General features: G+C 30.3%; 2 protein-coding genes across 3 annotated transcripts in view; both read right to left on the bottom strand.

Moving 5' to 3' along the window:
- LOC136083664 (uncharacterized) overlaps nt 1-25,002 on the bottom strand; it is an 84,938-nt gene that overhangs the window by 38,231 nt on the left and 21,705 nt on the right. The window contains exon 4 of the mRNA XM_065803203.1: nt 11,747-11,875. Within this exon, the coding sequence (XP_065659275.1) occupies nt 11,747-11,875 (129 nt within the window). The remainder of the gene's footprint in view (nt 1-11,746; nt 11,876-25,002) is intronic.
- On the bottom strand, nt 12,572-15,208 carry LOC136083663 (uncharacterized). 2 transcript variants are annotated; one of them, XM_065803202.1, is made up of 3 exons: nt 15,039-15,208; nt 13,395-14,849; nt 12,572-13,325 (listed from the first exon to the last, which is right to left on the bottom strand). In XM_065803202.1, exons 2-3 carry the CDS (start codon nt 14,842-14,844, stop codon nt 12,796-12,798), a joined length of 1,980 nt encoding a protein of 659 aa, XP_065659274.1. In that variant the 5' UTR covers nt 14,845-14,849; nt 15,039-15,208; the 3' UTR covers nt 12,572-12,795. The 2 variants fall into 2 exon arrangements, with proteins under 2 accessions (XP_065659274.1, XP_065659273.1); XM_065803201.1 differs by lacking the exon at nt 15,039-15,208 and having other exon boundaries at nt 13,395-15,012.

Here is a 25,002-nt window from a genome sequence, read left to right as displayed (position 1 = left end):
ACACTTATATATGACATGCTTGTTTGCCAAGTTCCTTTACATAGTGTGCCATCTCTGCTCCAAAAAATTGGGGAACATACTGGCTATCGATTTAGTCAAATTCCACATCGTACAACTCTAGAACAAATGATGCGTGAGCTTGGTGTGCCCTCAGACTTACTGCTGAGAAAGCATTTACAAAAAAAGATCGAACGCTTGGTTTTGATGTAATGACCCAGGAGGGTGTTCATGTAAATGTTGTGCACTTGACAACTGAATCAGTATGTATGGTTGTAGCTACTGATCAAATTCCTGGAGGTACAGCTTATGAATATCAGAGTCATATTACAAAGTCTGTTGATAATCTTGCTAAGTTATATAGTGATTTCTATCAGCTTAAATATACTGACAAAAGAAGCACTATTATTAGGAACATAAAAAATACAATGAGTAATAGAGTTGCAACAAACCATGTAACAATCTATACAATACAAGTTAAACCTTGTATGGCAGAAATCATTAAATGAACTAAACTATCGCCTTCACCCTTGGACACAATGACTAGCTCTTGTGAGCATGGCCGTATTAAGGCGGGGGCGGATGGGGCTGCAGCCCCAGGCTCTTATAAAAAAAATAGACCCTAAGGCCAGTGACTTTTTTTTTTTTTATTTTATTTTTTGTCACCGCCCAATGAAACTGATTGTGTTGAACTGCAAATGTACACCTTTCTAGTAAAGAATAGTTTGACCGATACCTTTGTGAATGCCTACACTGTGTTGAGAATTTATTTGTCTCTTATGGTCACAAACTGTACTGGAGAAAGATCTTTTTCAGTCCTTAAAAGAGTTAAGAATGAACTTAGATCAACAATGGGACAACCTCGCTTAAATGATTTGGCTTTATTATGCATTGAAAGTGACATAGTTAGATCAACAGATTTCACAGTAGTGATCAAGAAGTTTGCTTCAAAAAAGGCCAGAAAAGTCAATATATAAAAAACTATTTTAAAGTTATTTGATTAACTTTATTTGTTGTTTGATTAACTTTATTAATTGATTATTGTCAGATCAGGTTATCCTGCTACTATTGTCAGATCAGGTTATCCTGCTACTGGTAACATGTAACCCAGTACAATCTGCTTCATGTCCTGCTGCCTTGTAGGATACGCCTTTTTAGGCAAAGGCTAGGAGATGCCAACTCCGATTTAAAACACCCCCTGCCTTGGGGCTCTTGGTTGAGTAAAGGCTAGAGATGGTGTCTCGATAAAAATACTCATCTTGGGCAGATGTTAAATGCACCCAGCTACTGTCTTGTAGAAGGCCTCCTAGGCAAAGACTTAAGGGGTAAACAGATTCTATCTGTTGACCAGCCTCGCACCCCTTCTTCATCTATTAGGCTGGCGCAGATGTATTTTTAATACATTGTTTCCAGTTTAGGATTTTGAATGCTGGATCTTCTTGACTCAATGCATGGGTTTGCTTGTGTCACTGTTTTTATGACTAGGCAACTCATTCTATTATCTCCTTATGAGGGTACAGCTCTAAAACTCAGTTTTATGGTTCTGAGGCCGGCTGGTAGTCAGGTTTCCCGAACTCTGTGGTAGCTCCCAGAGAGGCTGATTCCATCAACAGCTGAAAAATATCAAAGTATTAACAGTGCCATGTTGCGCATGGATGGTGTCCCTGTTTGTACTTTTGGTGTGCATTGCGGAGGCCACATTTGGAGCCCTTTGTTACGGCTTAGGGTTTATTAGTAGTAATGAGACAATTGCTTGGGCTATTAAACAGTGTTCTGAGTACTATCTATGCTTTGAGTCAAGTTCTTCAATCTAATTTAAAAATGAATAAAGTACCAAAAACTATAAATCACAAAAAACCATCATCATCACCAAGTTCTCTAAACCTATCATTCACTAATATTCGTGGTCTTCGAAGTAACTTTTCTTCTGTTGAGTCTTATCTCTTGCAAAGTTCACCAGACCTACTTGCTCTTTGTGAGAATAATTTGAGTTCGGCTGTCTCATCTTGTGATCTTAGTGTTGATGGTTATCTTCCTCTGATTCGTAAAGACTCCAATAGTCACATGCTTGGCCTGGGCATTTACATTCGTAAGAATTCACCTGTTTGTCGTGAAACTAGGTTTGAATCCACAGACTATTCTTTCATGTGCTTTCGTTTAGCACCACTTCACTCTATTGCCTTTCTCTTTGTCCTATATCGATCTCCTTCATCTCAAGACTGTACACTTTTTGATGTTATTTCTGATCATATTGACCAAGCCCTCTCTCTTTATCCATCAGCTAATATAGTTGTTGTCGGTGACTTTAATGCTCACCACTCTGAATGGCTTGGCTCTAGTGTCAGTGACTCTGCAGGCATTAAAGCCCACAACTTTTGCCTTTCTCAATCCCTAACTCAAATAGTCAACTTTCCAACTCGCTTTCCTGACAACCCGAATCATTTACCTTCTCTACTGGACTTATGCTCTGTTTCTGATCCTAGTCAGTGCTCAGTCTCTCCACATTCACCCTTAGGTGCTTCTGATCACAGTTTGATCTCTTTAAAACTAATATCTCATTCTTCTTCATCACCTGAATACCCCTACTATCGAGCCTCTTACAACTACAGTAAAGCTGACTGGGATCTTTCCGTGATTTTCTTCGTGATGGCCCTTGGGTAGAAATCTTTCAACTTCCTGTCGACAAATGTGCTTCTTATATAACTTCGTGGATTCAGGCTGGCATGGAATCTTTTATTCCCTCTCGACGATTCCAGGTCAAGCCTCACTCTCCTCCATGGTTTTCCTCACACTGTGCTGCTGCGATTGCCAATCGAAACCGTTACTCCCATATTTATCAGCAAAACAATTCTCCAGAAAACAGACGTCTGTTCATTACTGCTAGAAACAACTGTAAAAAGGTTTTGTCTAACGCCTAAACCCGCTATTCTAAGGTCATGAAATCTCGTATCTCATCTCAAAAATTAGGCTCTCGTGACTTCTGGAGAATCTTTAATAATATCAATAATAAGGGCAAATCTATAATTCCACCTCTCTTATACTTCATACTTTGTCACCTCACCTAAAGACAAAGCCGAACTGTTTGCTAAAAACTTTTCATCAATATCATCTCTTGATTCCACTAATTGCGTTCTACCTGATATTGCCAACAAACAGGTTGATTCATTGCTTGACATTCATATCACTTCAGCATCTGTATCTAAAGTGATTTCCTGTCTAGACTCTTTTACAGCTTGTGGCCCAGACAACATACCTGTTATTGTCTTGCAGAAGTGTTCTCCAGAGCTGTCATCTATACTCTCAAAACTATGCAACAAGTGCTTATCAGAGTCTTGTTTTCCAGCCTGCTGGAAAGCCGCATCTGTTATCCCTATCTTCAAAAATTCTGGGGAGCGATCTGATTCGTCTAACTACCGTCCCATAAGTCTTCTTCCTATCATAAGCAAGGTTTTTGAATCTTTAATTAACAAACACTTAATTTCTCATCTTGAATCTAATAACTTACTTTCTGACCATCAATATGGATTTCGATCTTCTCGTTCTACAGCTGATTTGCTAACAGTAATAACTGACAGTTTTTATCGTGCGTTAGATGAAGGTGGAGAGGTTAAGGCCATCGCTCTTGACATTTCAAAAGCGTTTGATAAAGTTTGGCATGCTGGTCTTCTCCATAAGCTTTCTTCTTATGGTGTATCCGGCAACATCTTTAAGATCATTGAATCCTTCCTTTCCAATCGTAGCATAAAAGTTGTCCTCGATGGACAACACTTTTCTTCTTATTCTGTAACTTCAGGGGTTCCTCAAGGTTCTATCCTTGGCCCTATACTCTTTTTAATTTACATTAACGATCTTCCAGATATTCTCACATCTAAGGTGGCATTGTTTGCTGATGATACTACCATTTATTCTTGTCGTGATAAGAAACCAACACCCTCTGATTGCCTGGAGGGGGCATTTGAGCTTGAAAAGGATCTCACTTATGCTACAGCATGGGGCTCACAGTGGCTGGTGAACTTTAATTCAGATAAAACCCAATTTTTTTCAGCCAATCTTTATCGCAATAATTTAGATCTTCCTATATTTATGAATGGTGATGTACTCGATGAGTCACCTACTCTTCATCTTCTAGGATTAACTCTTACTTCCAATCTTTCTTGGAAACCATATATCAAATCGGTTGCAAAATTAGCATCTGCTAAGGTTGCATCTCTTTATCGAGCTCGCCACTTTCTTACTCTGGATTCGATTCTCTACCTCTATAAATCTCAAATCCGGCCTTGTATGGAATACTGTTGCCATATCTGGGCGGATCTTCTAATGATGCCCTTTCTCTTTTAGACAAGGTGCAAAAACGCATTGTAAACATAGTTGGACCTGCTCTTGCAGCCAACCTTCAACCATTATCACATCGTCGTAATGTTGCTTCTCTTTCTCTTTTCTACAAATACTATAATGGGCACTGCTCGAAAGAGCTAGCGTCTCTTGTGCCATCTACTAAAATTCATTCTCGTGTTACTCGTCATTCAATTAAGTGTCATCCTTTTTCTGTGACTGTTCCTAAGTGCTCCAAAAACGCTTATTCGTCTAGTTTTTTTTCCTCGAACATCAGCTCTTTGGAATTCGCTTCCTTCATCTTGCTTTCCTGATTCATATAATTTGCAATCTTTTAAATCGTCCGTCAATCGTTATCTTGCTCTACAATCTTCATCTTTTCTCTTACAGTAACTTCCAACTTTAATTAGTGGCTGCTTGCAGCCTTGTTGGAAGCGAAGATGTTTAAAAAAAAAAAAAAAAAAAAAACTAAATAGTACATAAATTATGCTACAATTTATATTTATTGTTTTTTTTTTATACTTTCAAAAGAAAAATTTATGAAGATTCTAGCTTCAGCTAAATATTTGACACCATCAACAATACTAAAAATGATATATGTTTGCTTATATTGCTAAATACTATCCTATTCCAATATAACTTAAATATTGTAATTGGTGCTTTTGTAAAGTTAGACTGTACTAAGGGCATACATGTACTTCACTTCTCTGTTTGACCTTTGCCAAATTGTCACCGCCCAATGATCTATATCCTGGAAAACATATGAAAAAATATTTACATGATAAAACAACAATACAATACCTTAAGAATTTGTCAGTGCACAGTAATAAACATTGAGTTAAAGAATGAATTTTTGTGTATTTGAAATATTGTTTATTTTTATTTTTTTAATTTTTTCATTTAAATACCAATATTATTGGTATTTTCTTCCTTTATTGGAGGTGAACACATTATCAATTTGATACACGTATTCCACTGTCTCAATAGTAAATATACCTACAGCTCAGCAGTTGCTTTCTTCAGTCATGATTCAAGACCTTTTGTCAGTTTACATATATATGGGTGTCTGGGCCAAAGGGGTGTAGCTGTACCTAACCAGTTGGTAAAAAATTATAAAAAAAATGCTCTAAAACATACCTAGATTGTGTCCTTTTATTAGCAAGACTGAAAAAAAAAATTCTGGGGGGCAGCTGCCTCCCTGACCCTCCTACTTGGGGGATCTGGGGCCCCCAAACCCCCCGGCTGGGGGCCTCCGGCCCACTGACCCCCGGGTTTAGCCTCGCTAACGCTCGGCATTTTTACCTTATCGCCACATTAGGCCCTCCTATACTTACAGCCCCAGGCCTAAAAATGTCCTAATCCGGCCCTGAACAACGATCAGTTGATATTCATTGTCAAGAACACATTTTACATTCTTGTCACAATTAAAAACAAAAAGATAAAACTTGCTTTTAAAATGGTTAGCACACATGTTTTTGTTACTTAAATCTATTTTTTATTCTATTCACAGTTATATTTATGGACTATGTATATGTATCTATTTTTTTTAAGAGAGCCAATATCTACGTTTTTTTTCAATAAACTAACAATATAACAATAGTAGTCATCACAAATGGCGGGCACTTTTTTTCAACAGTTTAAAAGAAGTTTTTAAAAAGAGAAAAATTATATGATTAGAAATTGAATAATAAAATCAAGTAAATATAAAAACAAGAAAACGAGAGGTAAAGAAAAACAAGGAAACAAAAAAACTTTTTAGAAAAGAAAGTGAAAGAAAAAGGATCTTACTAAAGTTCTTGCTAATAACAGAAAGAAGACTGGTTGGACAATAAATTGAGGAGTCAGAATGTTTGCGAGAGTTTTTGAAAATTGGAACAAAAGATGCCATATTCCATCAGCAGGAAAACAAGACTTTATTTTAAACAAATTTTAAAGCACTTATAATCTAGTTTTGAGAAAATTTTCATTCTTAACTATTTAATAAGTTAATTAAAGAGTAATAAGATGTGAATAATAATAAGTGCTTATTAAAGAGATATTAAATGCGAATTAAATAGTAGAAATTAGAAGCAAAATTTATTGAACTGTGAACTCGCACCAACCCTAAATATATACTACAATAAATAGCTGTTTAGTATGCTCTAGTCCTAGTGTTGTTGCGGAGATCTTTGGCACTTGTCTTGATAAAACACCCTCAGAGAAGTTCTTTAAGAATAACAAATAGGGGTACTTTAACAAGAGATACTCTGGTGTACAGCCAGAGTGGATCCTCTGCTCCATTTCATTCAATCTAATGTGACTTTACTAATGACACCTTGTATACATCACATTTCTGTTCTACACTAACATTTTATTATTCAGAATATTCATTAATAAATTTTACCATTTTTGACTATTGTTTATTGTTTCTGTTTATGTTTACTACATTTTATTATGAGTGTTTTACTTCTGAGAGGCTCTCTATTTTTTACTGGACATCTGTCCTTTTGTACCTTTATTTCACTCTGCTAAACTCTTTTTAACTTATTATGCATTTCTAAATTGTTCACTGCTCAGTACAGCTTCACAAAAATGCATTGCATTTACAAACAAATATTTAATTTCCATGTGGACTGTGAAGCATAGATTATTTTCCTGCCAACCACATATACTCTAGATAAATTTATTTACCTAAAATAACTTACAAAAAAGAGGACCCACAACAGTAACAAACACATTCATATACACCTCACATACTGAAGTAACACTTTACTAATATTTTAATAATATACTTTGAGTTTCCTTTAATAATATTCCTAATACTACATCTTCTTCTTATTAAATATATGCTATAAACCAAACATCACACAAAATCAGTGACACTGTACACACAGTCTTGTGACACGAGCACAGTTAAGTTATTAATAACCATAAATAGATATAACTATTGAAACGAATCTTGTTACAATACAAATTATGAAACATATTTGTGAAACATGCCTTTACCTGTTAATTTACAAATTTTTTCAAGACTGAAGATAATCATTGCTACTTGTGTCAATATATATATATATATATATATATATATATTATATATATATATATATATATATATATATAAATATATATATATATATATATATATATATATAATATATATATATATAATATATATATAAAGATAAATATATATATATATATATATAAATACACGATATATATATAAATATAAATATATTTATATATATATAAATATATATATATTTATATATATATATATATATATATATATATATATATATACACGATATATATATATATATATATATACACGATATATATATATATATATATATATATATATATATATATATATATATATATATATATATATACTAGGGTGTCCCATAAGTTCGCGGGCACTTTGCGACAAAACTTTATTTCATTGTAACTTAATATTTATTAACAATTATTCTTCAAAGTAAATTCCATTGCTTTCTACAGCTTTCGTCCATCTTTGCGCCAATTGCTCAATTCCGCGACGATACCATTCCGCCGGTTTGGAGGCGAAAAACTCTCTACACCCATTTTCGATCTCCTCCAAAGAATCGAAGGTCCTACCGCGAAGAAAGTGAGCCATCGAACGGAACAGGTGGTAGTCGGATGGCGCAAGGTCCGGACTGTATGCAGGATGAGGAAGAACTTCAATTCCAGGCAACTCCGAAATTTTTTCCTTGGTGCGAACGGCGGTGTGTGCTGGAGCGTTGTCGTGTAGCAGGAGCGCGCGCTTTCGATTGACCAAGGCAGGATAACGAGCCGAGAGCGGCGTAAACACGATCTAGTTGTTCAGTGTAGAGTGCGGCGTTCACTGCAATACCATTTGGAACAAGCTCAAAGTGAATTATCCCCTCGAAATTCCACCAAACACACAACATGACCTTGTGAACGAACCGATCCTGTTTGGCGACTTGTAGAGCGGGTTGGCCGGGCTGGATCCAAACGTTCGCCTTATTGGCGTTACGGAAGAAGACCCACTTTTCATCTCCAGTAACAACTCGACGCCAGAAACGATAGTCCTTGGGGTTTTCGAGCAGATGGGTGCAGGTGTCGACGCGTCGTTTTTGCTGCGCAAGCGTCAATTCGTGAGGAACTTCTCGGCAGCGCCTATTGACGAGTCCGATTTGATGGAGGTGGCGATCGATGGTGGACTTGGAAGGGCCGAGCTCTGCCGACAATCTGCGGGTGCTAGTTTGTGGTTGCTGCTCCACCAGCTCGCGCAGCGCCTCATTGTTTACTGTCGATGGACGGCCTGACCTGGGTAGATCTGCAAGGCTGGTTTCGCCGTTGTTAAAGCGCTTGAACCATTTGGCCGCTGCGGTTTTCTTGACCATTCCCTCGCCTTCCACATTGCAAATTTCAGCTGCTGCATCTCTTGAACTCAGTCCTTTTTTCCAATAGTGACGCAAAAGTACGCGAATCTCATATTTTTCGTCCGTCATTTTAGAACTAAAAAGACACATTTTTAAATCACAATTACAAAAAGCGATACACCATTTTAAAGAGGAATAAAAATACTACAAAATAATATCAATCATTAATTGATTTGAGTCAAACGTCATAAAAAAAATTATGTTTGAAAATATTAGCTTCAAGTGCCCGCGAACTTATGGGACAACCTAGTATATATATATATATATATATATATATATATATATATATATATATATATATATATATATATATATATATATATATATATAATATATATATATATATATATACATATATATATATATATATATATATATATATATATATATATATATATATATATATATATATATATATATATATATATATATATATATATATACGATATATATATAAATATAAATATATATATATATATATATATACATATATATATATATATATATATATATATATATATATATATATATATATATATATATATATATATATATATATATATATATATATATATATATATATATATATATATATATATATATATATATATATATATATATATATATATATATATATATATTATATATATGGTAATATATTGTTAAACAAAATATCTTAGATTCGCCAATTGTTACTGTATATGTATATTTTATAATTACTAGAATCTGTGTTTAGTAATTACAGTAATATTCAATTGAGTAATGCTTAATTATATAAACTATCTTATGTCAAGCTTTAAACAATTAAAACTGTTTAAAACTCTCACCAACTCTCATTATACAGGCTTGGACAGGAATGCCTTACGATTGAATGCTACTGCTGACCATGCAAATAATTTTTTTTGTTGACAGCTTGACCATGACTGTTTGGATGTTTCGATGATTTTAACATTTCAGAAATGCGCTGAAAAAAGAAACGCTAAGCTAAACAGTTTAGCTCTATGAACTAAACTCCTTAGTTGTATTAAGTCAATGATAAAAATCAAAAAAACTGAAAACAGTTTCTCTCAAAAAAGGAAATATGTAAGCAAATTGAGGCGAAATTTACTTTTTACTACTTTTTTTAATTGCAGTTGAAATAAATCACTTTAAAACTTATATTTTGAAAGTTTTATTAAAGTTATGTAAAACGCTTTTAAATATTACTTCTAATGATTGTTTAATAAACGAAAAAATCTTATTAAAATTGTTGTTAATTTAAAAAGTGAAATTAAATTATTTAAATGAAAAAAATATAATATTTTAAAATTGTATAAACAGTTTTTTTTGAAAAAAAATTTTTTAAATATAACATTGTCTTTTTAATACAGTAACTTTAAATCATTTTGTTAGTAAGTCAAGTTAAAACAAAAAAAAAACTTTCCAACAATTCTTTGTTAACAAAATAACTTGGCAAAAATAAAAACAAAAAAAATAAATAAATAAACCAATTAAATCATTTGATTGCAACAGTAAGATTTTATTTAAAATTATTCATAATTTAAAGTATTTAAAAAAGTAATCTTATAAAAGATTTTTAGAAAGACAAGTAAAATAGTTTTAAATGTTTAAATTTATCATAAAAAATACATGCCTACTTTTTTACATATTTAATTTACACAAAATGCCTTTATTTTAAACAATCATTAAATTAATTTTTTATTTTATTCTCGTAAAATAAAAGCAATAGAAAAGATCAACGGTTAGTTTTTATTCATAAGGTAATGATTATTTTATTGCATTTTAATTGTGAAAACATAAAAACAGCCATTGTCAATTTGTAAAAAAAATATTCAGTTACAGAGTACAATCACGCCATTCCTGTTAAAGCTGTTTACATACTGCAACAAACCTATGTACTTACTGTCACTCAATTCAAATAATAATCTATAATTATATGAAAATTTGTACTGAACTTTACTCAGTGTCCTCTGGTTTCGGTGTCAATGAAGACGTCTGTGGCAGTCGTCCTGATAGGATACCCTGAGAAAAGTTGTTTCGAGTTAACACAAACGGACATTCAAACAAAACCATATCCTGGTCTACACCCAGAGTGCATCGCCTTGTGCTATACCAGTCTCGGATAAAAGCTGAAGTTCTTTTTGTGTTCATATTGAACTATAAGGCATAAATACATATTAACTATTAGGCGTCCATGAAACACAAATAACTAAAATGGAGGTTTATCTCGTTAATAAAACAAACCAAACAGTAACAACCTATGAAGCATATAATTACGCCCACCACTGACACTTTCTTATGCAAAACATTGATGCTCTATACTAACAAACATTAGTTATCACAACAAAAACAATAAACAATATTCAAGCATGATAAAAAATATTTTTATCATGCTTGAATATTGTTTATTGTTTTTGTTGATATTTACTATATTTTATAATGATTTGTTTTAGCATTTTACTTTATAGCAACTCTTTATTTTGCAATTCACATCTGTCCTTTTTTACTTTCTTTCTCCAACTTTGTTAATTTCTTTTTAACTTAATATACATTTCGAAGGCATTCACTGCACGGTGCAACTTTACTAAATTGCATTGCACTTACAAAAAAAACTGAGAAGCCAACAAGTGTCAAATAAAAGTTTGGATTTTTAGTAAGTGGCAACATGGTCACAAAATTATGATTATTTCTTGAGGACGATATTCCTAATGTCCTTATGTTTTATTCTGGCATATTTTACAAATAAGAAAAAATTGAAAAATGAAAAAGTTTGTACTTTTTGATACAAAATAAATGAGCGTATTGAACCAATGAAATTTATACTATTTACTTGAGATTTTATTCATATAATGATTAATTAAAAACATTTAATACCGTTATTATGCTAGTATTGTAACTATTCATTGCAAAAATATCAGTATTAAAAAATGATATCGGTTTTAAATGCACTAATTACAATACCCTTATATATTTAAAATATGAAAAAACCAGTACAATAAAAGTCATACCTATTAAACAAGTTCTTTTATCTGATTGTAAATAATATCCATATGGACATGAGCATATTGCATTACCATATACTATATTGCAATAGCTGTATGAATAGCAGTTTTTTATGTTACAAAGTGCGTAAAAATCTATAAAAAAAAACAAATAAACGATTTTTTGTATTTGATAATAACTTATTAATATTATTCAAAACTATTATTTTAAAAACATGTAATAATTGTTAAATTTACACCTATATAAATTAATGCTCATTTTATTATTGTTATTAGAAACCAAATCACAATAATATTTATAATAATGGGTATAGTTATCTGTATAACAAAATCTTAAATAAAAAAAATAAAAATACAAAAATAAAATATTATTAAACATAACAGCATTACATGAACAATAACTGACATTAATATTATAAAATTTATCTACACAATCTGAGCGGACTAAAACAGGAGTCTTTGTAATAAAAACAGGAGTCTTTGTAAGTCTATTCCACACTAACCGTTTTTATACTTTCTCCGTTTATATATATATATATACTTTTTGGTTATATTTTTTTATCGAGTTAACATTTTTAAATAAAATATTGCATAAGCATGTCAAATTATACTACAATTGCAAAAAAGAAAACAAAAACATAAATTTGAGAATATTTACTCAAAATTTTAATAAAAAATGAACCTAGAAAGATCTTTTTTGGTATATGTATTTTAAATAACATAAGCATTCATTTGTTAAAACAGTATTCAGTTGTTTTTTTTTTCCCCAATATATTATGCAATTCATAAAAATTTTTTTTTTCGAAAACTCGATGAGGCCAGCGCACAGTGGGCCAGGTATATGGGAAGTGGTGGACAAAACCTAATTATTACCCAATTGGTCCACAAACCTATTTAGATATATAAATAATCATTATATATGAAATAATATTTATTTTTAACAAGAATATTTTAATTTTTAATAAAATAAAAGACATTTAATTGGCTTAGGTAGTAAAAAAATATTTTTTTCAATATCAACCTTTTTTAAAAATCAAACAACAAATTGTGTTTAGCTACAAAGAAAAAGAAGAAGGTGAAGCTGATTCCCTCAGCAAAGCCAAAACTTCACTGGGGTATTTTTTTAAACTCTTACCATTTTTTTTATGACACTTTCTTAATGATGTTATGACAGGATCACTAGATACAAGTAGCCTGTTAACTAGGTCACGATTTGTGTCAATTCTGGAAGTCTTTCTACTGAAATCTTCCCTAAACTTTTTAAAATCCTTGTTACAGGCCTCTTGGGCCTCCTCTGACATCAGTCCAATTGGCAAGTACTGTCTAGCAATGATGGCATGGCCATGAACTAAAATTTTGTGTACTGATTGTGCCATGTAATACCAGGAATACTTAGATATGTAAAGTTTAAGAGCAGTAATACAGAACTCTTTAAATTTGACAGTGTCAATTTCAAATCCAGATGATAAAGTGACTAGTATGATGTAAAAATAAAATAAAAGAGTTTCATCTACTTTCAAAATTTTGGCAGTTGATTGATAGTTTGCAAAGGCTCGTCGGGCAGTGTTACCATCATTACTGGTACCTACAAATTGTATATATGTGATAGTTAACCTGATGATTTATATAAAAGTATTTATGTAATTTCACTTACCAGATCCTCCACTTTTTGGGAAATCCACAACTAGTCCCATTTGGTTCATAAATTCTGTCTGTATACGTTTCTTCACTTGCATAACATTTTCTTTATCTTCTATAGCTCTAGACTGCCACTTTTGAGTTTCTAGTTTATATCCAATGTGCAATACCATCTCAAAAAACCTAATCCAGGCATGCAGGCTAGAAAGACCGTATTTCAATTCTAAATTATTAGAATTGTCCAATTTCAGCACCATTTCTAAGTTATTCATGTTTTTTGGAGACACACCACACACAGAGCAACATTGAGTTGAGTTAGTCACATGAGACAGAATAGTTTGAATTTTGCCATCAATTATGGTCAGTTCAATAATACTTTTGACAACCAGTTCCTTTCCATTAAAAGTAAAATTAAAAACACCACATTTTTTGATTTCAGATTCTAAATATTTTGCTTCTTCTATAACAACTGCTTTGCTTTCATTTTGAAAAGAAAATCTTATTGGACGACAATATGCAGTAGATGATGGCTTTTCATTTCGCCATAATAGTACTTTTTTGTTATTACAGAACCCACTGAGTTCTAGTGGTGCTAAGCAGGTAATGAACAGAGATTCTTCTTTTTTTAAGTTACGATCTCCAGCTTCCTCACTACTAATTTGCTTGTACATGCTTTGCCCAGTAGCCCCATCAAACCCAGCCTTGCAACGCAAAGTCAACCGGGTCAAACCATCTAGCATTGTGCTGATCACAGGAGCTTGCACCTCACAAAGTCTTTTTACTGTATGTTTTAATAATTCTTGTAGTGGTACATGTGCTGAATAATCATCAACAAAGATGTTCTCTGGATAGCACTTAGCTTTGGACAATCTTATGTTGTTGTATGAAGGATATATATGGCAGTCACGTTCTTCAGCTCCATTTCTCATAAGTTGGTAGGTTGATTTTGACATGCCACCATCTATAATTAATGCCAGACCTTCATCAGGTGTATACTTTTTAAATTGACTAGAAGGTTCTGATATCTCAGCAACTTGCTTGGCAGCCTCATAATTATACTCATTTCTTAATTTAAGCCTTGCTGAGTGGAGCAACTCATCACTAGAAAAATTATTTATAATATCATTAAGTCTTCTCCTTTTGGTTTTGTCAGAAGCAACTTTAAAGGAACAACTTGGTCTTCCACCAATCTTATGTAATTGACTAGAATTATCAGGCTTAGATATATTATTACTGTATGTAGATTTAAAGTCCTGAGTCAACCAATTTTTATTTTTACTCTCAAACTTTATGTTTCCTCGGTTTGCATCCTTCCATTTCTTTTGATAAACTTTTAAAAATGCAGCACACCCAGTAGAACCCAAATTCATAGAGACTAAAATAGCTTCTACAGACAAAGAAAATGATTTATCACTCGGATTTAGTTGGTCATGCCGTATACGGTTATGGACATCACTTATCTTCATATCAACTACAAAAAAATTAATTTAAAATTATTAGTGCAACCACTATAAACTAATATAACATGAATATGGCCATTATTTTTATTTCAGATATATTTAATTAGGCCAGTACAATAAGCACAACACCTAATAATGACAACAAACCAAAAAATAGGTTTGTCGCGAATAGCATTTTATACTATAAACAAGAATCTTACCTTTATATTTCAAAATAAAACTGTGACTTTAATACAAGACCTTGGAATTTGTTATGGTATTTTTTGAAAAGCTATCAAATTAAATTTTAATAATATGTCAATTAATTTCGCATATGTTAAATAATTTAAAAGTTATTTGTTGTTATAGTTATGTTGTTATGGTATATTAAAAAAAAAAAAAAAATTAATTCATCATTATATTCAATTGTAAATAATAATTGTACATTTATGATGTACAATTAAAGTACAAATAATGTTTTAAACCATACATTATGCTCTTATAAATATAATGTACTAAGTAGTTGGAAGTATTTCGAAATTTTTTTTTTGAGGTTTTGTCTATCACCTGGCCCACTGTGCAGCGCGAGGTAAAAAAATAATTAAAAAAAAACAACAGTTTTTCCTTTCTTTATTTTAGTCAGCAAAAAATTACCTAGTTGTAAGTGAAATTTTTCCATGACCTAACTTTTGAACAACCCTAATATAATTATATATATATATATATATATATATATATATATACACATACATATATATTTATATATACATATATATATACATATATATATATATATATATAATATACATATATATATATATATATATATATATATATATATATATATACACATACATATATATGTACATATATATATACATTTATATATATATATATATATATATATATATATATATATATATATATATATATATATATATATATATATATATATATATATATATGTATATATATACAGTGGGTGGCCATTGAAATAGGGCCATTGAGTTTTCTACACATTTTTGTGAAATTTTATCCATAATGTAAAAAAAAATAAAGGTTTACGGTAAAAAATATTATCAAATATAAATATAAAAACAAACAAATTTGTTTTTTATATATAAAAATTGTAATGTTATCAATATTTTGTAAATCCACCCTTTGCTGCTATAACAGCTTCTACTCTCTGTGGCATGCTGTCAATGCATTTCTGTGCCAATTCTTTTATGTGAGGGTTTCGATGCCAACCTTCAATTAGTTTTTCAATAAGCTGGGTTTTATTTGTCACCAGTTCTTCTGAAGAAACCTCCCGGAGGAATGAGCTTTTGCTCCAAAACTTCTTTGTATTGGTCCTGCCTCATTGTCCCTTGGACTATGTAAAGCCTTCCCGTACCCTTACCACATATAACGGACCACACCATAATTGACAATGGATGTTTTACTGTCTCGATAATGCAGTCTGGATTAAATTTTTCACCCACCTTTCGTCGCACAAATGAGGCTTTGTCGTCCAAGATCTGAAACGTGGATTCATCAGAAAAGCACACCTGAAAACAAATGTTTCAAAAAATGTTAGTCTTTCATTAATCTAAAGAAAATCATGAAATAAAGCAGAAAATGACATGTTTAAGAAATAAATACCTTTCTCCAATTATCTGTTGTCATATTGCGGTGTTTTATAGCCCATTTCAGTCTTTAATCCTTCATGGCAGGCGTCAATTTTGGTTTTTTCGCAGGACGGTAACACTTAAAGCCTAACTCATCTAAGCGTCTCCTAACTGTGCAATCACTAATATTAATTCCAGCATCTTTAATCAACGTTGTGATTATTTTTCTGGGTTTCTTTCTATTCTCCAAGCAAATATTCCTGATAATTCTCTCAGACCTTGGCGTTGTAAGGCATTTTCCTTTACAGTTTTTACGGAGTGTGCATATAGGGTTTTCGCCATTTTTTATTTTTGAAGCTATTCTTTGCACAGTCTGCCTAGAAACACCAATTCTTCTTGAGATTTCTCGTTGAGAATAGTTAGTGCTGCTTAAAAGTGACATTATTTCACTTTTTTTACAAACATTCACATCTTTTTTTTACCCATTGTCAGAAACTTTAAAAAATTTAAAAGACAAATAAACACACTACAAAAATATGTAAAAGAAAATTAAGTTGAAATAATGTATATTTTTGGAAAAACTACTTTCAAAGAAGTCTTTCACTTAATAAAACACTTAAAAAATTTAAATTTTGAAAAATAGTCGGTTAAAAAACGTTTGAAGAAAGATCCTTAACACACACACAACAATCTTCGGCACTCTGCAAATGGTAACTGAACACAAATTCACGGTTTTACTTGTCAAAACATGCAAAATACAGTGTTGCTAGCAACAAAAGAGTGTTGCCTACACAATAATTTGTAATAATGTCGTAATTAATTATGAAAAATTGTGAATTTTATGTTTGAAAGGTGAATTAATGCTGACAATATAACAAAAAACGTGATGGCCACCCACTATATATATATATATATCTATATATATATATATATATATATATATATATATATATATATATATATATTATATATATATATATATATATATATATATATATATATATATAAATATATATATATATATATATATATATATATATATATATATATATATATATATAAATATATATATATATATATATATATATATATATATATATATATATATATATATATATAATATAAGAATGCTGATTTTTTAATGGAAAAAAACTGACAAGTTTTTGACCAAGGCAATCATTTAAATGCAATTAAATTGTTACATGATCAGTGTAAAAAAATCTTACAATTTGTCTTATCACTTTCTGATCAATTAAAAATTTAGAACAAATGACAAACAAAATTAGTGTCAAATTAACAAATTGGGATCTGAATGCAGCAAATGATAAATTGAAATCTTCTATTATTAGCAATGATTTGTTTCAGATAGCAAAAAAGATAGGAGTAAAATATTAAAAAAGGCAGGTAAACAATCAACTGTTAAAAATGTGACAGTCAACGAGTTTATCAAGAGAGAAGTATTGTCTATGGAGTACCTGAATCAAAAAAGAAGTATTTCTTAAAAAAACAACAAAAGATCAACTTTCAATTAAAGATATTTTGTTGTTAACTAATAAAGCTGAAATGAAGCCAGTATAGATGAAGAGGTTGCATTCTATAGATTCAACAAAACCTTGTCCTATCAATGTTAAACTTAGTGAACTGAGTCTAGGAAATACAATACTTTTAGCAACCAAGAACTTAAGAAATAGCGAGGTTCATAAATCAGTAAATTTAAGTCCAGATTTAACTGATGCAGAAAGGTAATTGCATTATTAACTTAGGCATAAGAGAAACAGATTAAATTCAGAATTAAATTCTAACTCTCCCTTTCTATATCAAATCCTTCAAAACCAAATCCAAAAATTCAAAAAAAAAAAAATATTTAGATAAAGAATTCTATCAAAACATAGAAAATACTTTTTGGAAATATATGTACCTAAATGCAACATCTTTGAAAAATAAATTTGATTAATTTTCGGTTGTTGCCAATGCAAATTGTCTATAACTATGGAATGTTTCAAAAGTGTCTCAAAAGTCAATATTCAGGGGTAAAACATTTTTAGATGAGATAGATGTGATAGTCAAAGAGGAGGCGGTCTATGCTTTTACTTAAAAAGTTTTATTGATTTATATGAGTTCAACATTATTCAGTTTAGTCAGGACGTACTAGTAATGTCTACATTAAGACGTTATTTGGACTTCCATATTTAGACATCCTATTGATGCCCCTAAGACCTGCTTTGGACGCCCTTATTACCTTTGAATTAAGTCGTCAAAAAGAGGTTTAAAGGAAGTCTTCAAAAAATTTAAAATTATAAGTTGATCAATTTATAAATAAACTTAGCAAAAAAAATATTATGCGTCAACTCAGTTATTTAAAAATGCCTGTATGTTTTGGTTGATTATTAATTTTAGTTAACTACTGTTTAAAATTGTTTTTCAATATTCTATACATATTTTAAGTAAAACTAAACTGAGTTTAGCTATTAAGTGTAAACTAGTTGCCAGTATAGTGAGGGAATTTTGATAAAAGAAACAAATTGAAATGTTGTTTGATGTGCGGAGTGTTGCTACATATCTTATAGCCTGCAGCTACAAGTAAATGCCACTACATTGACTGAGGGTTTGGATTAGGCAAGCAATCTATTATTAAAAAAAAAAACATTATTAAAGTTTTTTAATTTTTTCTAGTCAGGTTTATTATTTTCTATTTATAACTACAGTTTAAGGAAGAAACTTTTTGACTACCATGCTCTATACATGTATATAAATATAAATAGGCACTTCAACATTCTTTTTCTAAATCTAAAATAAAAAAAAAACAAGTACCATAAGATTGAGCTGAATAATATCAATAAAAAAGACGAAACTTATTGTTTTATTATTATAAGTTAAAAAGTTTTGAACCACAAAATTTTTTTATTCATAACTTTTGACGCTTTTAGAACTACATGATTCTCTGATTACAATTCCACATAGCACATCCATGTTAATTGATATGTGCAAGTCTAGTCATAAACAAACTAAATTGAGCCAAGCCAAGGGCAATTTTTTTAAATAGTCCTCAGATACGGATATTGGAAAAAAAGTTTTATTAAATCAAATGACTTACAGAACTTTACAATGATATCTGCTGAAGTCCTGAGAGTATTTTTAAGCTTGAAAAAAAATTAATGAAAGTGATTACCAAGTATTTTTTCATAGGCAAATAAAATTTTTTTATTTTTTTATTTACTAATCAGCTTTATTGCCGTATTTTTTATAAGAGAAACTTTTCTAATGAACAAAAAAAAATAGCAATAAAGCTAATAAAAAAGTTTGAAAAAATACATCTGAATTTAACAAAAAGTTAATCCTTAATCTTCATGAGATTTTTTTTAGGTATTATTTAGGTATTGATTAGATAGCATCAATACCAGTTTAAAAATTTTTTTTCTTTTTTATATAACAAATTATGTAAATAAACTATATACATTTCTCAATCTTAATAGATATATGTGTTATGCTTTTCTAAAATCATTTTTAGAAAGATTAAAATAAAGCATAATATATACACTACTGAAGTATGAGAATCTATATCCTTAAGTATGAGAGTCTTATAGTTTAGTGTAGCTCATTAAGTATCATATATTTATAGATTTGTATATCGCTTCTTTATAAAAATGGCAGCTTAGGAAAAAAAAGTTTTTGTAAATATTGAAGCTAAAGAGCAACATAGGATTAGAATATTGGAAAAAGTTGATAAATGAATATTGGAAAAAGTTACTCGATAGTGATAATTACAATTTGTTTTATCTTTCCTTGTTCCATGAAATTTACAAAGCCCTGGTCGCTATTTTGCAAGTCTACATTGACTATTTTTGCATTCATTCACTGCACTATTAATAGAAGTTTTCCTTTTATCTGTTACATTCTTGCAGTACTTTATGTCAGAATATCGAAATAAATCTTTGTTTACCTCATGACATTTAATATGCATGCGCAACACTTTTACTGTAACTGATTAAAAGTGTTGCTGATTATAATCAGAGAATTGCGTATTAACATTTTTAAGATTCGCATCAACGTTTTTATTAAGTTCGTTCTTTTACAATAAACATTGCCATTATTATATAAAACTATGAAAATAATAATAACAATAATGATAATAATAATAATAATAATAATAATGATAATAAGTAGTAGTAGTAGCAGTAAATATATTTTACAACATAAGTAAAAATAGTTGACTAAATACAATTGTAGATCGTCAGGTTACAGTTAGTTTTTGTGAAGCTTATAATAAAACTTCCACTAAGGAAAGCTGCGAGCTGTAGTAACATTGGAGCTAATCGAGGCTCACTTATTGTGAAACTATTGACAGTCAAGGAATCTATTACTTTATTAAGTAAGATGTTCCACGCCTTGACAACGCTGTTTTTGAAAAAGTTAAAATGAGCTAAGTTTTTGCTATATTTTTCACAGTGAAGCCTCTGTTGTTTGTTCTTGGTGGGATTGAGATAGGAATAAAGTGCCTGTTGACTATGTGGATGTTATTATTAATCCTATATTTTTTGATGAGGCCACCTTGTTTACGACCATTGACTAGAAAAGTCCAACTTTTTCAGCTTGTCTGGTATCTTTGTGGCTATATGCTGTATTAGCTTAACAATTTATTCTACCCTTTACCAATTGAGGGCTCCAAGCTGGAATTGTTAACTTAAGTAAAGGATGGACATAGGTAGAGTAGAGTTGTTTCCATAAGGAAGCATCATGAGATATGAAAGTGTGTTTTAGGATGCCTAGTATTTGATAAGCTTTACATAAGGCAATGATGGATTTAGATTCCCAAGTCACATTTAGAAGTGGCTACTTCTAATCTAGTTCGAGTCGTTAAAAAAGGGCCCGATTTCTCTATTGAGTACTCAAAGTGTGCTAAAGTTTTTTGGCCGAAGTGCCAAAGAAATATAAGTGTCTAAAGAAATGTAAAAAAGTTCTAAAAAATGTAAGCGCCTGTCTGAAATTTGGTTTATAGCCATGACCTTAGATTTCTTTGTATTTAGCTCTATGAGCCAAAACTTGGTCCAATAAATAATTTGGTCAATATCTGATTGGAGTTAAAGTTGAGCAGCAAGTAAGTTCAGAATTTTTGCGTCATTAGCCTAGATCTTACAACTGTTTTCTTTGCTTATTACATCTGTCAGATCAGTGATGAAAATGAAAAATAAAATTGGTCCCAAGATCTTTGCAGAACCTAACTTGTCACATGTAACCAATTTGATTGGGTGCGACCAAAGATAACTCATTGAGACCTGTTGAGTAAAAAATCTTTTATCCAATCAAAAAAATTCCCTTTGATTCGAAATTTAATTTTGTGGTGCAAATTTTAAATTTTATAAAAAAGTTATTAGGGTAGTTAAAAAAGGGTTCGTTTTTCAACAGCAATATTTGATGCAAGCCAAGGAACGAAACAGATGTGTCAGAAATTTTTTTAAATCTAATTGTAAAAAATATTTATGTGTTTGTAATGAAACAAATTTTGTAAAGTAATAAAAAGTCATAAATGCAATTAAAGAAATATAAATAATTTAGCTACCATAAAATGAGATGACTCTGGCCTGGTAGGTAACTTTGGCTAATTTATAAAAAATAGTTATAACTTTTAAAAACAACTTTGTACTTCATAAATTATCACAATAATTTATGAAGTACAAAGTTTATCACAAGAGTAAAGTTATTCTGTTTATGATAAATAAACAGAATAACTTTACTCTTGTGATAAACTTAAAAATGGACTTCTTCCAAATTTAAGTTTGTCACAAGAGTAAAGTTATTCTGTTTATTTATTACTTAGATTGACTGTAGTTTGCGGAAGTATTGATATAATTTTTACTTTGTTTATTAGAGTCTATAAAAATTGTTAAATTTATATGCTGAAAAATTGTGAGTTGGTTAAAACTGCTGTTAATATTTGAGTGGGTTATGATGTTATAACTAAATTTAAATAGCATGAGTTTGGTACAATAGTTGCCAAATTTATAACACTTCTAATTAAAAAAACCTCAAGTAATATTTATCTCAAGTAATATGGGGTGGCTTTGGCCTGGGTGACTTTACCCTAAGTAAAAAAATTTAATAATTTGATTTTCAATATTATAATTTTGATTTATTTTTCAGAAAATGTTGTCTATAGATATAATTTTATTGGTTTAAATCTCAATTTTTCTTATTAGGACAAAATATTAAATAATAATCATATTTATATCAAAGAACATGCCAATAACACATAAACGTGTTGCTGGGTGTCGTGATTATACTCGATACACCCAGGAAACATTGATAAAATGTTAAAAAGTAAGAAGTGGTAATTTAACACAAACAGATGCACGCTTAACCTTTAAAATTCCGCTATCAACAATAAAGAATAAACTGAAAGGTATACATAATAAAAAACCGGGCAGTTCCACAATATTTAGCAAAGTTGACGAAGAAATTTTTGCAAACTATGTTATAAATATGTCTTCTTTTGGATTCCCAGTTGACTGTTATGATTTACAAAGTATTGTAAAGTCTTATGCAGACCATAAAGGAATGTTTATCAGGCAATTTGCAGGAAATATGCCTGGTGTTGAATCGGTAAAATCATTCCTTAATAGAAATAAACAATTAGGTGTTAAATTTCCAAGTAACATTAAAAGAAAGAGGGTAGAAGTAGATACTGTTATTATTAATAACTTTTTTGATAAAATCACTCCTGAACTAGCAGGGGTTCCTCCATCAAACATTTGGAATTATGATCAAACTAATTTAACCGAAGACCCTGGTAATAAATTAGTAATAACAAAGCGAGGATTAAAATATCCTGAGAGGATAATTAATTCAATTAAGTCTGCTACATCTTTGATGTATTGTGGTAATGCAGAAGGACATATCCTTTCTCCATATATTATATATAAAGCAGATTCAATGTGGACAACTTGGACAGAAAATGGACCAAAATGGAACATGTTATAACTGCTCAAAGAGTGGATGGTTTGACTCCAGTTGTTTTACAGATTGGTTTGAATTTTTATTTTTACCTGAACTGAAAAAACATCTGGAAAACATGTTCTAATTGGAGACAATTTGTTGTCACATATAAATACATATGTACTGTCTTTGTGTGAAGAAAACAACACCAAGTTTATTGCACTTCCTCCTAACTCCATGCATATAATGCAGCCATTGGATGTTGCTTATTTTTGACCAATGAAAGCTCAGTGGAGAAAAACATTAACAACTTGGAAAGTAAGTGGCAAAGGACATAAAGCTCCTTCCCTTCCAAAAGACCAGTTTCCAGCATTGCTTAAATGTCTCATGAAAAAAAATTGAAGAACCTGGTTGTGAAAGACAAAATAATGTCTTCTACTTGCCCTGCCAGTGTTTTTATTTATAAACTTTTAAATTGTAAAAGATATTAAACAGTGAAAATAAACAAACAAAAAAAAAAGTATGAAGGCAGGCTTCAAGAAAACCTGGATTATACCCACTTGATCAAAAACAGGTGCTAGATAGACTTCCTAAAAAAAATTACAAATGAAGATGTCACTGTAGAAATAGGTTCTCTTGTCAGTGATTCTTTCATTAAACATTTGGTTGCAGCTATAAATACAAATAGGACAAAGGAAAAAAACTACTCTTGAACAGCAAATAATTACAGATAATCTATCAAATAACTATAGCACTTTATTAACTTTATTAACTTAATTACAAACAATCTATCGAATAACTATAGCACAATTTAAATATTAATAAGGCTTTTTTGTGATTGATATCTTAAATAAATTTGTAAGTTTGTTTCAAGCTGTTGTTTTGAATATATTTTTTGCCTTAAAAACATATCACATAATATCCATGTATCTGTGAATATGTTAAATATAAAATGATTAATCAATAATTATGATTTCCTTTTAGGTGGCTAAAGTCACCACCACTATAGGGGTGACTTTGACTCAGCCTTAAAATTAAAAAAAAAATGGTCAAGATAGATTTTTTTATTTTTTTATTTTAATTATTTCTTTGACATGATGCACACCTAATGCAATTTATATCAACATATTAATCATTTATAATTAAGTTTTGAAAAAAAAAAAAAGATTTTAAATTTGGCCAGTCTCCTCCATTTACGGTACATTCACTAATATCAGTAGAACAATTATCACTGTCACTAAATTCTTCTTCTTGTTTATCTAACACTAAGAGTTCATGACTTGCTAATTGTATTTCACTGTGTTCTTTATCATCATTTTCGCTAGCATCTTCTTTGTTTTCCATCTGAACCTGATAGTTCATATTCAGATGTACTGATGTCAGATGTACTGATGTTAAAATCAACCAATAAAAATGTTTTTATTGGTTGATTGTAAAATTAACGTGGGGTTTTTACGAACCATCAGTTTTTGATAATGCTAAACTTTTTATAAAGTACATTTTTATTAAGTTGTTAAAGTTCCTAAATTTTTAATAGTATTTGAATATCTACACAATTTTTTCAAGATGCTTTTCTACTTCAATTAAAACTTGGAATTACTTATGCTGTTTGAACAAAGAATGAATTATAAAAGTAATAACACTATTA

The sequence above is a fragment of the Hydra vulgaris genome, chromosome 08 (assembly GCF_038396675.1).
Source record: "Hydra vulgaris chromosome 08, alternate assembly HydraT2T_AEP".
Taxonomy (NCBI): domain Eukaryota; kingdom Metazoa; phylum Cnidaria; class Hydrozoa; order Anthoathecata; family Hydridae; genus Hydra; species Hydra vulgaris.
Note: the sequence above shows the minus strand (reverse complement) of the source record. Positions and strands in the feature narration are given on the sequence as shown.